Source organism: Muntiacus reevesi, chromosome 1, assembly GCF_963930625.1.
Source record: "Muntiacus reevesi chromosome 1, mMunRee1.1, whole genome shotgun sequence".
Classification (NCBI taxonomy): Eukaryota; Metazoa; Chordata; class Mammalia; order Artiodactyla; family Cervidae; genus Muntiacus; species Muntiacus reevesi.
In genome coordinates, this window is record NC_089249.1 from 264,554,053 (window position 1) to 264,568,101 (window position 14,049).

Genomic DNA, 14,049 nt, shown 5'->3' on the forward strand with positions numbered 1-14,049 from the left:
AGCTATTCTTTTTTTTCATCAGAGCAAGAATCACTACTAATGCAAAAGTCCAGTTCTCGAGTTGGCTGGCCAGTGCCTCCCCGACTTCCTTTTCAGTTCCTGAATTAATCTCTATGTTGATCTTTCTAAGGATATTTCCCGTAGAAATTATAATTGTTTTGCCAATGGAGATACCTTATGGTTTCTAAAAACAGATGAATCCATTAATTCTCTCAAATATTGAGATAGATGCCTATGTTTCAACCTCTTTTGGTTAAAAACACTATTCTGATGGAAAAAAAAGAAGTCTGGAAGTGCTCTCTACACATTTTTAATTTAAAAAATATTAAACATGGGGTTGCCTTGCACAATGACTTTTGGAAAAGTCTGTGTATTGAAATAATTTATCAAAGATCTTCATGGAACTGACTTGATAATGAAGTTGAATCACTTGATGAGAACCCCGAACTTCCCACACTGGCTGTATACCTACATAACCCCAAGAGCAGAGATCCGATTCACACTCTCCCTCCCCACAAAACACAAATACTCTGGCTTTTGAGTATTTTGAGTTGAAGACTAGAAAGCTCACTTGTGCTTGTGGGAAAAGCTGCTTTAAGAAAACAAGAGAAAGTGGAATACATTTCAACAGCAAAACATTAAAAAAAATGCACCACAGACACTGCATCACTAAGAAAGCCAGTAACTTTACTGAATTGTCTGCAAAATACAAATTATACCTTATTTCCAGCAGGAGAAACTTTTGAAAATTCCCCACTTTTATTCACTACAGACAGCTGAATTAAGTCCCTTGAGATACACAGATGTAGTTTAACTTAGTTATAACATCTTGTCATCTAGTGGCGACAAAGTCCAGCTTATGCCGCTGTGAGCCTCTATTTGAGTATTTGTTGCAAATGCTTGTATGCCCTCATTTACAAGCTATTTTAATCACTGTCATTTAATGGAAACAAGTCCCCAGAAAAAGAAAAAGAAGAAAAATGATACAGCAAACCATCTGAAGCAATCCAAGTCCTATGCCTACAGTGACCCAGGGCGGCTTCGTTCAAAGAGAACACTGGTCCTGCATTCAAACCACAACGGGATCCATCTCTTAGCTGACCTCTCTGAATTAAACTGAGGTATGGATCAATTTGAGGTATGAACAGGGAAGGCAAAATGCAATACTCGATTATGGAAATAACCAAAATGGACAAATTTAATGTAGAAGATATGTGGCCTGGATTGCTCCACATCTTTGGTTAAAACATATTAAGGAAAGCCTTTAATTACATCTTGTAGTCTGAAGCATTCTAACAGACACCAGTATTCCATCAATCTTCAAAAGATCTGGAGTGGCAGGAAATTAACGCCATATAAGTGACGACATCACAGCAGATGGCACGAACGGGAACAGATGAAGTATGCCAGGCTTAGGCAACAGCCTTTATTGAGGGTTCAAGTGGCTGCTTCTTTAAAAAAAAACCACCTCTTTTTTTTTTTTTTTTTTTTTGAAAGAAAGAAATACAAAGCATTTACTCTCTGGAAAAACAAACACAAGGATAAAGGGGTGAAAAAATGCTATCTCTAAATTAACAGATGGGTATGTAGGAAAAATAAATACATAAACGTGTGAGAGGGCAGACATTCTTTTAAAAAGTGTATTGGAATTTTTAAAAATTTTCACTTTAGTTAACTTTAAAACGATCTGAGGATGACAGGTATTTTTATATTCATCATTACAAAATGCTAAATTCCACCTTTGGGAAAAAATAAGCCATTTTACTAAAAAACACAATTTTAAAAAAGGTTGAAATGAACAGCCCTCCATGCATCAATGCATACAGGTTGTGCAGCTCGCAGATACTGCATCAGTGTTACCAGTATTTAAGCTTAACATTACCAAAAAATCTTCTAAAATAGGATTAGATATAACAATACTTGTAAGCTGTGTAAAATGCCACTTATGGTTCTTTTACTTGCAATGAAGAATGTTGCCTAAAATGTTGCTCTAGGATGGGTTATGTAAAATAATACTCCCTCAGGGCTCTGCCCTAAACTCCTGAATACAAAGGATTTACCATGATAAAAACCCAAAACCATACTAGCTTTGCAAATACAACAAATGGTAAATTACAGATAAGGTATAAGGGCAAAGATAGCGATGTTTACAGAAAGTGACTCATCACAATCAAAATTGTGCTTCTTCTCATTAAATCATCTTTAAAATATTCTCAGATTATCCCTTTGCTGTCTTGCCACCACTTTCTATGAATTCAGTGGTGGGAACAAGAGATGACTGGCATCCATTCTCAAGTGATTCTGTTCTATTCATGTTCTTATAAAACTATTGTCAGACCTGCTATAAATAGCCAAGGCTTCTGCTGGTACTTTAGCTTACTTTATCTTCAGCATTTAGAAAATCACTTTTTCTTTGTTGCTGAGGCAAATTGCAGGTAAAAAAAATTAATATGGCTATTTTTTCATATTTTCACATAATGACCCTTTCCCACCCAGTGGTAAGTTATTGATAAGTGTTCTGAAATGACAGAGAACATTTGTGACGTTTGCATATTTTATACACATCAAGTTGTAAGGATGGATTGTTAAGAATGGGATCAAGTCTATGGTGAGGAAAATGATTTTCCTTAGTTTTTTTCCCCTGTGTGTGAATGTGTGTGTTTTTCGGGATGATTTTCTGTTTTTCCTCTGCATAAATGTTTTTTTTTTGTGTGTTTCATGGATACCTTGAGGAGTGGGACAGATGAAATGGTTGATAGTTTTTCTTGTTTGATTTAGTATATAAAAATGTTAGTACAAGGCAGGCTAGCATCCTATATGGATGCAACCAAAGGTGCACTGTGGTCTAATTGTGGATTTCAGATCAAGTTAAGAAAAATATAGCCTCGTTAGTAAGGTCTCTTGGCTTATGCCACCCAGTGGCAGCCTTTTATAAGGAGAAACACTTAGCAACTACGCAAGAAAAAGAAAAAAATGGATAAGAAATGTCCTACACCTGATATAGCAGTGTCAATCTTACTGTCTTATCTTCTTTGCTGTGTATGTCAATGTGTACGATTGGAGATGAATCGACAGATCTTCACATTCCAAGAGAAGGAAAAATCATTCCTAGACTGAAATCTCTTTTAAACAATATACATCAACTTTTTTTTTTATGGCACTCACTTTTTAAAGGGTCTGAAAATTAATCCCTTATAGACGAATATTAGACGAGAGTCATCATTATTTCTTAAAAAAAAAGGGACATAGAGAGGTTCTTTAATGGGATTTCTTGAAATGGCTATTAAATCTCTTTATTGAAGAAAAAAATAGATGACATACATGCTTTATGCAGAAGTGACATTTGGGGGTCCTGACACATCGGGGTTGTTCAACAGTCCTATATTGCTCACAAGATTGTGGAGGGTCAGTTAAAATAATTAAAAACGGATGACGAAGCAACTATCCCTTTTCCTGCTTCCTTCTTATCTAGCACCCAGTCTTTCACATTTTTCTTCTGTGGGAATTTATAACTCACGCATCGAGCAAACTCCATATCACTTGTTTCTAGGGCTATATTGGCAGGACATGTGCCCTGACACAGCTCTCTATTCTGGGCATATTTCTTAAAAGCATTATCAAATTCTAGGCTGAAAACCAACCAGAAAATTTAGGATATGGGCAAGTTTAGGGTATTTATTCACTTACTGAATTCCAAGATGCTTGGTGAAATGGTGAGATCAGAAAGGGGCCCTGCATTTGATAAAAATGCAAAAACAAAAACAAAAAATAGCATGAAAGAAACTAATTAGTATATACAATGGAAGTCAGTTGACTCAATAGATTGCTAATGGATTAAAAACAATTTAGGGTGTTGCAATGTGATATGTTCTAATCCCACAGGTTATCCTTTTGACAGCTGACCTTGAACTTATAAAATGTATGCAGAGTCAAAGAAAACAGAAAGAAAATAGTTACTCAAATGTGCAACTGCACAAATATACCCCCCTCCCGCTATTAAGATAACAAAACTTCTGCTATTACCATAATATTATATATATTAGAAAGCTATACACAAGCATGTTAATTTCACAGATTTTTTTAAAAGATTCTTAATATTTTATATAATTAGAAATACACATTTCAAAAACAAAACTTCTACAAAGAGAAAACAGTTATCTTGGTTAGCAAAGCATGGAGTTCCTCATGGCTTGGGTAGGGTAGTGCTCTCTATACAAAAAGTCCTTTTTGGTTTTTTTACAGGACTGTTTAAAATATTAGCGAAGCTATCAAGGGGAAAAAAAAACACATTTTGGCTTAAGTAAACTACAAAAAGCCACAAATGCTTTGCAAACTCTGTCTTACCTTTTATATGAAAATAAGCAAAATGTAATGTACATATTTTTATATTTTTATTTAATAAGAGATGCAGACCCAGATTTATTTATTTATTTAATTAAATACGTTAGCCCTCAAACTCCACAATTTTTTTAAAAATAGGTATGGTCCTCTTTTAATGGTCATCGATCCTTTTTTCATGAGTGCCATACGCCAAGGATGTGCCTGCAGGTTTGTGAGCATTCTCGGGGTGGGTATTAGGTGACCTGGTGTGTTCCTAACATTTAACCGTGGCCACCCTTTGCCGGGTCTGTCCAAAAACATCTATACACTTTTCTATATGTTGCATAACAGCTGCTCTCTCTTTCAGTAAAGATCTGCCGCTTTTGGCAAATGTTTCCTTTTGTCTATTTACATGTAAATAACGTTGAACCTGCAACATGACACTATCTATTGTAACATACATTTTGCAAAGGAGCACAACAGTGAAAAGAAGTTAGCCTTAAAATCTATTTTGTACAAGTGTTCTGTTGTACAACTCAAGTGCTAAGCTTATCTCAGCATTTCTGTTTATCTTTATACTGTATCACTGAGGCAATTTAAAAGTACTTTTACAAAACAGAGTACCTGACTTTTTTTTTTTTCCACACACAGCACATATAATGCATATCGACCCCCCTTCCCCATTAAGGTATAGCACACACACACACTGCAAGAAAAAAAAAACTATTAAGTAATAATCTGATCATGTTGCCCATCCTTCAGAGAGTCGCATGCGCTTGACTGAGGGACTTTCTCTTTCGTCCGGCGAAGGTCTGGTGAGTCCAATGGGGGAGTGGAATTCGTTCCGGTGGTCCTCGCGGTCGCTGCCGTCGTAGGAACTGCTACAGCTGCTCAAACTGTCAACAGGAGACCTCCCCGCCTCGTGGCGCGTGTGTTGTGGGTATCTCGAAGGGGTGGTGGTACGGTCTCTAGGAGGAGAAACAGGTTCTGACTTGATGTTGAGGCTTTGAGTAGAAGGCAGGGAGAGATTTGAACTCTGAGATAAATGAGTGCTAGTGCAAGCTCTGTAGGAGGAAAGGAAACCCAGTTACAGATTGAGGAGGCCTGGAGCCCCCAGCAACTCACAATTACATAAAACATCAGCTTAAAGATTTGCAGCGACGTCAGAGCATGCCCAGGGGAGGAGAGCCGGCGTGCTTGAAAGCACTTGGGGGCATCGCCTTCTCCCAGCGATTGGTAGCTTTTGTTGATGTGCCCGGTAATAATGACCGTGTTTAACTGGTCCAGGCCTCTGAATGATACCTCGAGTCTCCCTAAACGTACAGGTTACAGTTTCAGGAAGCTTTTAACAAGACATGCTGGAAAAAGCATTTTCAACGTCCCTGGAATTTCTCCCCAGACTAGTTCCAAAATATCATCCAAGAGTTAATGATACAGGGTTTAGGTTCTGAATTAAGGCTTCTTTAATTTACTAATGTCTGTGTTGGAAAATTACTGTAAATTGCTTACTAGGGATATAAATGTTTCCCTCATTTTAATACACACATTAAGTTGCCTAGTCTTCAGAAAAAGTGAAGAGAATTCAAATTTCAAATAAATAGAATCCATAAAATGCTACCCATAAGTATTTCTGATGAAACGCTTGGGAGGGGGAGAAATAGGGAAGGAAATTTTCAGTACTGGCTTAAAAACACTCAAGACTTCCTACCCCACTAAAACTGGGAAGAGAATCTGACTTTCTTCATGTTTTCTCAGTTACATGGGATGAAAATACTTTCTCCCACAACTACCTGAATAAAACTATTGCTAGTCTCTCCCTGCTAAAGATACTAAGGAGACCACTCCTCTAATTTATTACTGTCATTAGTTGATGGATGTTGTAAAGAAGGATTTACTGTGGTTTTATTGTGTTTATAACCCTTAATCCCCATTAATTTCAGGACAGTATAACTTCTTCTTCTTCCAAAATTTGTGGGAGAATTTGATACTTGAGGTTGTGGAGGGAAAAGCATTAAGCCTTTAGGTGTAGAAAAGCAATCACAATGACTTTGATCAGTATAAACCATAGTAATATTGCTGACATCAATTTTAAGATGCTTGTATTGTTCTTATCTTCTAACTGCACTGACATTCGTGGCTAGAGTCAGTGTTAGTAGCCTATATTGTCAACAGAGCAGAAGTCTCTTTTTCTGAGGAGAGTCAAGGTAAAGAATAATCCATACAGACACACCTATTTAAAACAAAGGAGAGCAAACCCACCTATGCATGTATGTGACTATGTTACTTTCCAATGAAGAGAATCAGATGGTATTCAGCACTAAAACTGTCATTGTAAGCAGTGAGAAAATGGGTATATATTTCAGAGGAAAATGAGAAATAACTTGGGGGTTGGTTTTTTGGAGATGCAATTCAGGTTCAAGATATAAAGAGATACAAAATTAGAAATGAGTTTATCTTTGAGTGATGTTTTATACAAAAGCACCACCTACTGGCAAAGAATTACGTTCCTTCTCTTATTAATAGATGAGCTAATGTTAAGAATAACATAAAGGAGAATTGTTTGTTTCCTTAATAAGGCTTGCTTTCCTTTGCTTTTATGATCTTACAGAATCAAAGCAGTCAGCATTTGTATCAAGACACCACATGGAGTGTAATTTTCAATCACCTGTTTATACTTTTATTAATTTCTTGCTTTTATTTTGCACTGTATGTTAGTATACTAATTCTCTAAGGGTTTTAATTAAATAATCTTTAAATAAAGAAGATACTGAAATGAGGGGGGAGCGCCTGTATTTCAAAAGGATCCATAATGGTGGACTATTTTATCTTGGTTCAGAGTTACTTAATGATTCATTTTGATGTCAGAGGAAATCATCTTTTGATTTCTGGAAGAAAGAATTTTCCTGGCTCTGGATGAGAAAGACTATTTCACTAAAATTTAATTAAATGCTTCTACTATGAGTCACACAACTGTTTAATGATGAATGTCAATTAAGTGTCTGAAAATAAAGAGGCATATCAATAAATACTTTCGTCTGCCCTCTGACATTTAGATTGTGTCTTCACAGGCAGGGTGACATGGAAAGTTAGAAACCAATATTTGGCAAGTTGAACCAGTATGAGCAGTTAATCTCAATAAACTGAGCAAAACATAATATAATTGAAATGATATTTCTTTAATACAGCTTTTGGAAGCTGCTTTTTCTACTTATCCACCATTCTCCCAAAGTCAGCTGGCTTGTAGAGATTTTGCTGTATCTCTTTCTCATAAAAGATACAATACTTATTGGTTATCCTTTCCTTCAAACAAACAGGCTAGTCCTCAAATAAGATAAACTTAGTTGATGGTATTTCATTTGACACTGAAAGCATTTATGAAGCATTTTGAGTAGTTCTGGGGACACTGAATTCACAGTAATGAATTGTAAGTGATATCTTAGATTCAGCTTCATTATACTGTGCTACGGGATTCAGAACAGAATGACGTTTAATAGCCTAGTCTCTATTATCAAAGCATTATGTTCTTGAAAAGAAAAAGGAACATTAACATCACTTAATGAGTATGTCAAGGCTGTATATTGTCACCCTGCTTATTTAACTTATATGCAGAGTACATCATGTGATTATGCCAGGCTGGATGAAGCACAAGCTGGAATCAAGACTGCTGGGAGAAATATCAATAACCTCAGATATGCAGATGACAGCACCCTTATGGCAGAAAGTAAAGAAGAACTAAAGAGCCTCTCAATGAAAGTGAAAAGAGGAGAGTGAAAAAGTTGGCTTAAAGCTCAACATTCAGAAAACTAAGATCATGGCATCCGGTCCCATCACTTCACAGCAAATAGATGGGGAAACAGTGGAAACAGTGAGAGACTATTTTTCTGGGCTCCAAAATCAGTGAAGATGGTGACTTCAGCCATGAAATTAAAAGACACTTGCTCCTTGGAAGAAAAGTTATGACTAACCTAGACAGCATATTAAAAAGCAGAGACATTACTTTTCCCAACAAAAGTCCACCTAGTCAAAGCTATGGCTTTTCCAGTAATCATGTATGGATGTGAGAGGTGGACTATAAAGAAAGCTGAGCACCGAAGAATAGATGCTTTTGGACTGTGGTGTTGGAGAAGACTCTTGAAAGTCCCCTGGAAAGCAAGGAGATCCAACCAGTCCATCCTAAAGGAGATCAGTCCTGAATATTCATTGGAAGGACTGATGTTGAAGCTGAAACTCCAATACTTTTGGCCACTTGATGTGAAGGACTGACTCACTGGAAAAGACCCTGATGCTGGGAAAGATCGAAGGTGGGAGGAGAAGGAGATGACAGAGGATGAGATGGTTGGATGGCATCACTGACTCGATGGACATGAGTTTGGGCAGGCTCCGGGAGATGGTGATGGATAGGGAAGCCTGGCATGCTGCAGTCCATGGGGTCACAAAGAGTTGGACACGACTGAGTGACTGAACTGAACTGAACATCACTTAGCTGTATATATGCTAGACTCAGAGATAAGCATGTTGGTCTACTTGTTCTTGAGAACGCAGTTTTGATAGACACAGTTAACTGTGTGATACTTCCTATGTGTGGGTGATGAGGTGCATGGGAGACAGAAGCCAGATACGCAAGTTCCCACATCCAGCCCTGCTGTAGGATTCCAGCTACTGCAGAGGCCTTCCTTCCAGCTGGGAAAACACCTACCTTCCCCATGGTTTTCAGAAATGAAACATGACTGAAGAGTTTTATTCAAATTTCTTACTGCCCCCGCCTGGAAATTTGACGATCCAACTGTATTTAACCTAACCTTTTAAAAATTGTCTTTACTTAAAGTCATTTCTCAGTGTGTACTGAATACCTACATTAATAAGCACGATGATGGACACGCTTCTAAAAGTTAGGTTGTCTTTTTTTTTAGGTGGTAGGAGAAAAACACCAAAACATTCGAGGGTCATTTTCTGAAATATTAGTATACGAATGACTTTTGCTAACCCTTGATGGGAAGTTCCTTCTAGTCCACTCTATCCCCTATATCTGGTCAGTTTGCTGTTTTTCTAACTTGCTTAGACAAAATCAGATACTAGAGAGTGCTAATAATATAGTTTTGAGGATTTAAAGGTATTTCCATGAGCAAAATATGAAGATCTCTTTCATAGTTTAATTCTGAGAAAGAACTGTGACCCTCTTGGGCTGTGGGGAATATCTGCTTTGGTGGGCTGAAAGATATTTTACTCTGCTTTGAACACTGTATCTACTGGAAAGAATGTGAATCCACAACACAAGTATTTGAGACTAGCTTGGCTTGGAACAATATCAATTTTTAAAAAAGTGACTGACATTGTAAGGAATAAAGGTAGCTCATATAATTTATTTTACTATAACTTGGGGTTTTTTTCTTTTTGAGCTTAAGATTTAATCATGTGAGTGTAGGCTAATCCATCTGAAGGAATCTCCTTTTGAAAACTATGTGTGTGTGTGGAGGGGGGGGGCGCAGTTTGAGGAAGGAAGGAAGGAAGGAAGGAAGGAAGGAAAGAGAAGAAAGGCAGGCAGGACAAAATTAGAAGGCCTGGAAGGGGTATCTATTTGAGGGATAAGGGAAGTGATTAAGTACAATAAAAACACATAGACTAAATTCAGAGTCAACTCGTGCACCATGAGAACTGGTGTTGAAGGCAACCGGAACTAAACAAAATGCTTCATCCTTGACTGTTGTAATTCAGTTCCTCACTAGTCCTGGGCTGTCCCTTCTTTCTCATTTACTGAAGCTGCTATTAAGGGCAGCAAAGAATTAGATTCTTCCCTTGTAGAATAAAAATAAAATTCTCTTCCCAGAAGTGAATTAAAAAATTGTAGGGTAGTTAAAATATATAAATCCATGTATTTTCTATGTAAAAATGCAAATTGTCAGTTGTTACTGAAAACAAAAGAAAGCCATATCAGAGAAAATAATATGACTTTTGACACTGATAATCTCTAAGGAGTGCCAGTCCTATAATGGATGAATTTTATGAAAAATTAGAACGGGGACTTTTACTTTTGACAAAAAGCAATAAACAGTGGATTCACTGTTGAACCACAGAAGTACAATGCCGTGTGTATGATTTTAAGAATGCCTGTTGGTACGATGTACCTAGTGGTAATTATCTGAAAAAGTTATTGCAATACGTGTCTATTTGGATAGCTAAACATTTCTAGGAAAATTTAATTGTTATCCTAAAAAGAGACATTGTGTTGCTGATCAATATGTGATGTATCTTCAAAGTTAATCTTTCAAGGAAGCAGAGCAACAGTGTCAAGAGAATTTATTTATTTTTAGGTTAGAGTTTCAACAATAGTGATTAGTGAGGAAAATGCACATAAGCAATAGTAGCTGGGTATAAACTCCACAACCAGAGCACTAATCTATGTGAAATCAATTCCATGTGAAAGCTAGTGGGGCTGGAGAGGGGTAAGAGAAGCTGTGGTGTCAATCAGTAATTTTTATTCTAATCAGCATTTTATTCTCATTGTCTCCTTAGAATATGAACATAGAACTAGCTAATTATTTTAACCAAATGGCTCAGCAGAGGGTAAAAGTGGGGGAAACAAACAGCATTTTTCTAACATATAAAAATGGCTTATCTTTAAATATTTTATATCCTCCTTGTATTTTCTTTCGAAGATTAACTGAAGTTTTGGAGTTCTTAGTTAAACTGAAAATCAAGTCTTTGGTTCATGTTTTAAACTTAGAAATAAAACTCCTGGTTCTACAAGCAGTATTATTTTTAAATTTAGGGCTTTTTAAGATTTCAACCTTTCCATTGATAAATGACAGGAGTTATTTCCATGATAAAGACATATCTCAAAAGTACCACAAGGGGGCAGAAAACAGACATCTTCTGACTTCAGAAAACAACAAAAACTATTTTTATACCCAAATTTAAATAATTAGTGTGTGTACATATACATATATGAATATTCATATAACATCTACGAAAACACAACTATGAGTATATTATAAATATATGAAGTCTGTGTATCAGTGGGATAGTTGACCCTCTGAGTAATAAACTAACTATGCTAATCACATTAAGAACTATGTGGTTTATGCGAAGCAAAAAAGATTCTCAAATAGTGCAAAAATTCAAAGAACTAATAACTGTAAATGTTTTCTTCTGTCCCACGTGAACTATGTGAAAGCTTAACTGAAGAGAACTTTATCACTGAGAGCAGTGGAAACAAATACAGCCTAAAACAACAGGAAAATAAAATGCCCTATTATCACAGAGCTCCCCCTCCTCATAGAGGAGGAGGAAAGTTCTATTTAAGCCACGTGAAAGATATTAACTTGCTAAGTACTTTCAGATTTTGATCCAGCAGAATCTCACATCCTCGAAAGGGACATTAGGGCCCAAACTTAGAGGCTGCCATCTGCCGTTTTACAGACGCATTTACGAACATGTGCCATGAAAGAAGTAACACTGCTTACCCCAGCTGGCTGAGGGCGGACGGCGGCATGTTGTGGAGGTGCTGTTGTTGCCAGCCAGTTACTGACCCAAGATGAAGAGCGCTGGCGGTGTTAAAGCCAGAGAGAGAGGACAGGTCTGCACTACTCAGAGAGTACTCTGGAGCAAAGACGAGACAGGAAGGCAAAAGATTTAATTTGGAAATTACCAAATGGAGAGCAGAATAATCATTTTCAATTCTTAAAATATCCTATTAGTATTCTTGAATGATTGTTACACTTTTTTTTTTTAATTTGGGCAGGGAGGGAGATAAAACATTAGGGACAATTTTAATTCAAAGGAGATATATACTATGCACCAAAATTAAGTATTCCATGCAAACGTCAATGTAGGACAGCAAGCAATTTCAGTTTATTAGAACTACAATCTGGTATCACAGGCAGGTACCTAGTATTTGATGATCTAGAAACGTTTTTTAAACAATCCTGAGAAAGTGAGCTTTCTACTGTTGTTGTTCAGTCACTAAGTCGTGTCCAACTCTGTGACCCCCATTGACTGCAACATGCCAGGCTTCCCTGTCCTTCACTATCTCCTAGAGTTTGCTCAAACTCATGTCCATTGAATTGGTGATGCCATCCAATCATCTCACCGTCTGTCCCCCCCTTTCTCCTCCAGCCCTCCATCTTTCCCAGCATCAGGGTCTTTCCCAAAGAGTTAGCTCTGGCCAAAGTATTGGAGCTTCAGTTTCAGTATTACATCAAAGAAATAACAGCTCATTTTCCTTGAAATTGTTCTTCTATATTGAATTCAGGTTGGGTTAACAAAACTTTTGGTCACTAAGAAAGAATCATGTGGATATTCACTTTTTCTTAGTAATGAATAGGTAATGGTATAATGATCTGAACACCACAGGTATTAAATAAAGCTTCCTAACAGACTAATAGGTAATATCATTTTAATTTTGCTTTTTAATGGGAAGTATTTAATGTATTATTTGAACATGGCAAAACTACTCACCGGTACCATATGTTGTTGAAATGGCTGATGGATATCCTCCCATCCCTTGTCCTGGTAAAGTAGGAGTTGCTACGGAAACCACTGGGGTAGCCAATGACTGAGCAGACTGGGAGTTATTTATCCTTTGATTCTTTTAAAGTAAATAAAAAGATATTATGGAATAGAATTTTTTTTTAAATTTAAAAACACTAGATTTCAGTATTAGTTTTGCATATAAAGAGATAACTTGGTACAAATCTCATGAAATTAATCATTTAACATGTGTCTCTATGAACTCTGCCAACCCTATCATTTACAATCCTTCAAGAGACCAGCTGTTGCCATAGTAACCCATTACATCAGTATCTCCTAGGCAACTGAACTAGTAACAAGTACCATAGCTTTATTATGGGTAAAAACAGACTATGTTGAAAACTGATGAAATATGTATACTGTACTTCCATTGTTTCAGTTTTTATTCAAATGCAAATTGAAAAAAAATTAAAATCAACCATGGTGGTTTTTGTGCTCAGTTGTATATATAGCAGAGCAGATGGGTAGAGGGCTCATGCTACGTTTTGACCAGCAGGTGGTGCTCTGACCACTTTTTTTCAGGTTCTAAAACCTCCCTCAAACTAGATGGCAAAACAGCTAACGTGTATATTTAATTCCTTAGAGCAAGGAGATTAAAAATTCATATACACTTAAATATCGTGAGAATTTAATTCTTAGAAAAATAAGTATCTTTGTGGCTTTAAATAACTGAGGACATTTGTTTGTTACAACTGTACTATAAATTAAATCCAAAAATACATGGAACACATGGGCCTTTGCTTACAGAGGGTCAAACAGAAAAATAGATAACCTGGTATTTCACCTGTAAGTGATACTTGAAATTATTTCTAAATAATCAATGTTGACACATACTAACTCCCCAAATCTCTCCATGTTACTGCTGCCACCTCTCCACCTAACGGCTGCTTTGGGTTTTTCCTTGCACGTGGCACTGAAGGGACGTGCCCTCACCACTTACCAAGAGCAGGTCGACATCCTCAGACTGAGAGCATGGGGAAGGAGTTTTATTAATTAGTGTCTGTAAATATTTATACTTGGGCAAAATCTTTTCAACAAAAGGAAAAGCATCCTCTGACAGGCATGACAGTTTAAACAGCTTTAAAACTCAGACTCTAAAGACAACTCCTTACAAAGATATTCTTTGTTTCCTTTAATGAGCTGTTTGTCTCCAACGTGAAGACAATCTATCTAGTTTTCAGCACAGGTCAGGGTTTCAACCTT

General features: G+C 36.8%; 1 protein-coding gene across 12 annotated transcripts in view; it reads right to left on the reverse strand.

Moving 5' to 3' along the window:
• Positions 1-666: 666 nt before the first annotated feature.
• MEF2C (myocyte enhancer factor 2C) overlaps positions 667-14,049 on the reverse strand; it is a 174,519-nt gene continuing 161,136 nt past the window's right edge. For 10 of the 12 annotated variants that reach the window (XM_065930522.1, XM_065927052.1, XM_065925755.1 and 7 more), the window contains 3 exons: positions 12,775-12,904; positions 11,781-11,916; positions 667-5,384 (listed from right to left, as the gene is read on the reverse strand). In XM_065930522.1, the coding sequence (XP_065786594.1) occupies positions 5,063-5,384; positions 11,781-11,916; positions 12,775-12,904 (588 nt within the window). In that variant the 3' untranslated portion in view covers positions 667-5,062. The remainder of the gene's footprint in view (positions 5,385-11,780; positions 11,917-12,774; positions 12,905-14,049) is intronic. The other 2 variants (XM_065929643.1, XM_065928902.1) reach the window with 1 other exon arrangement.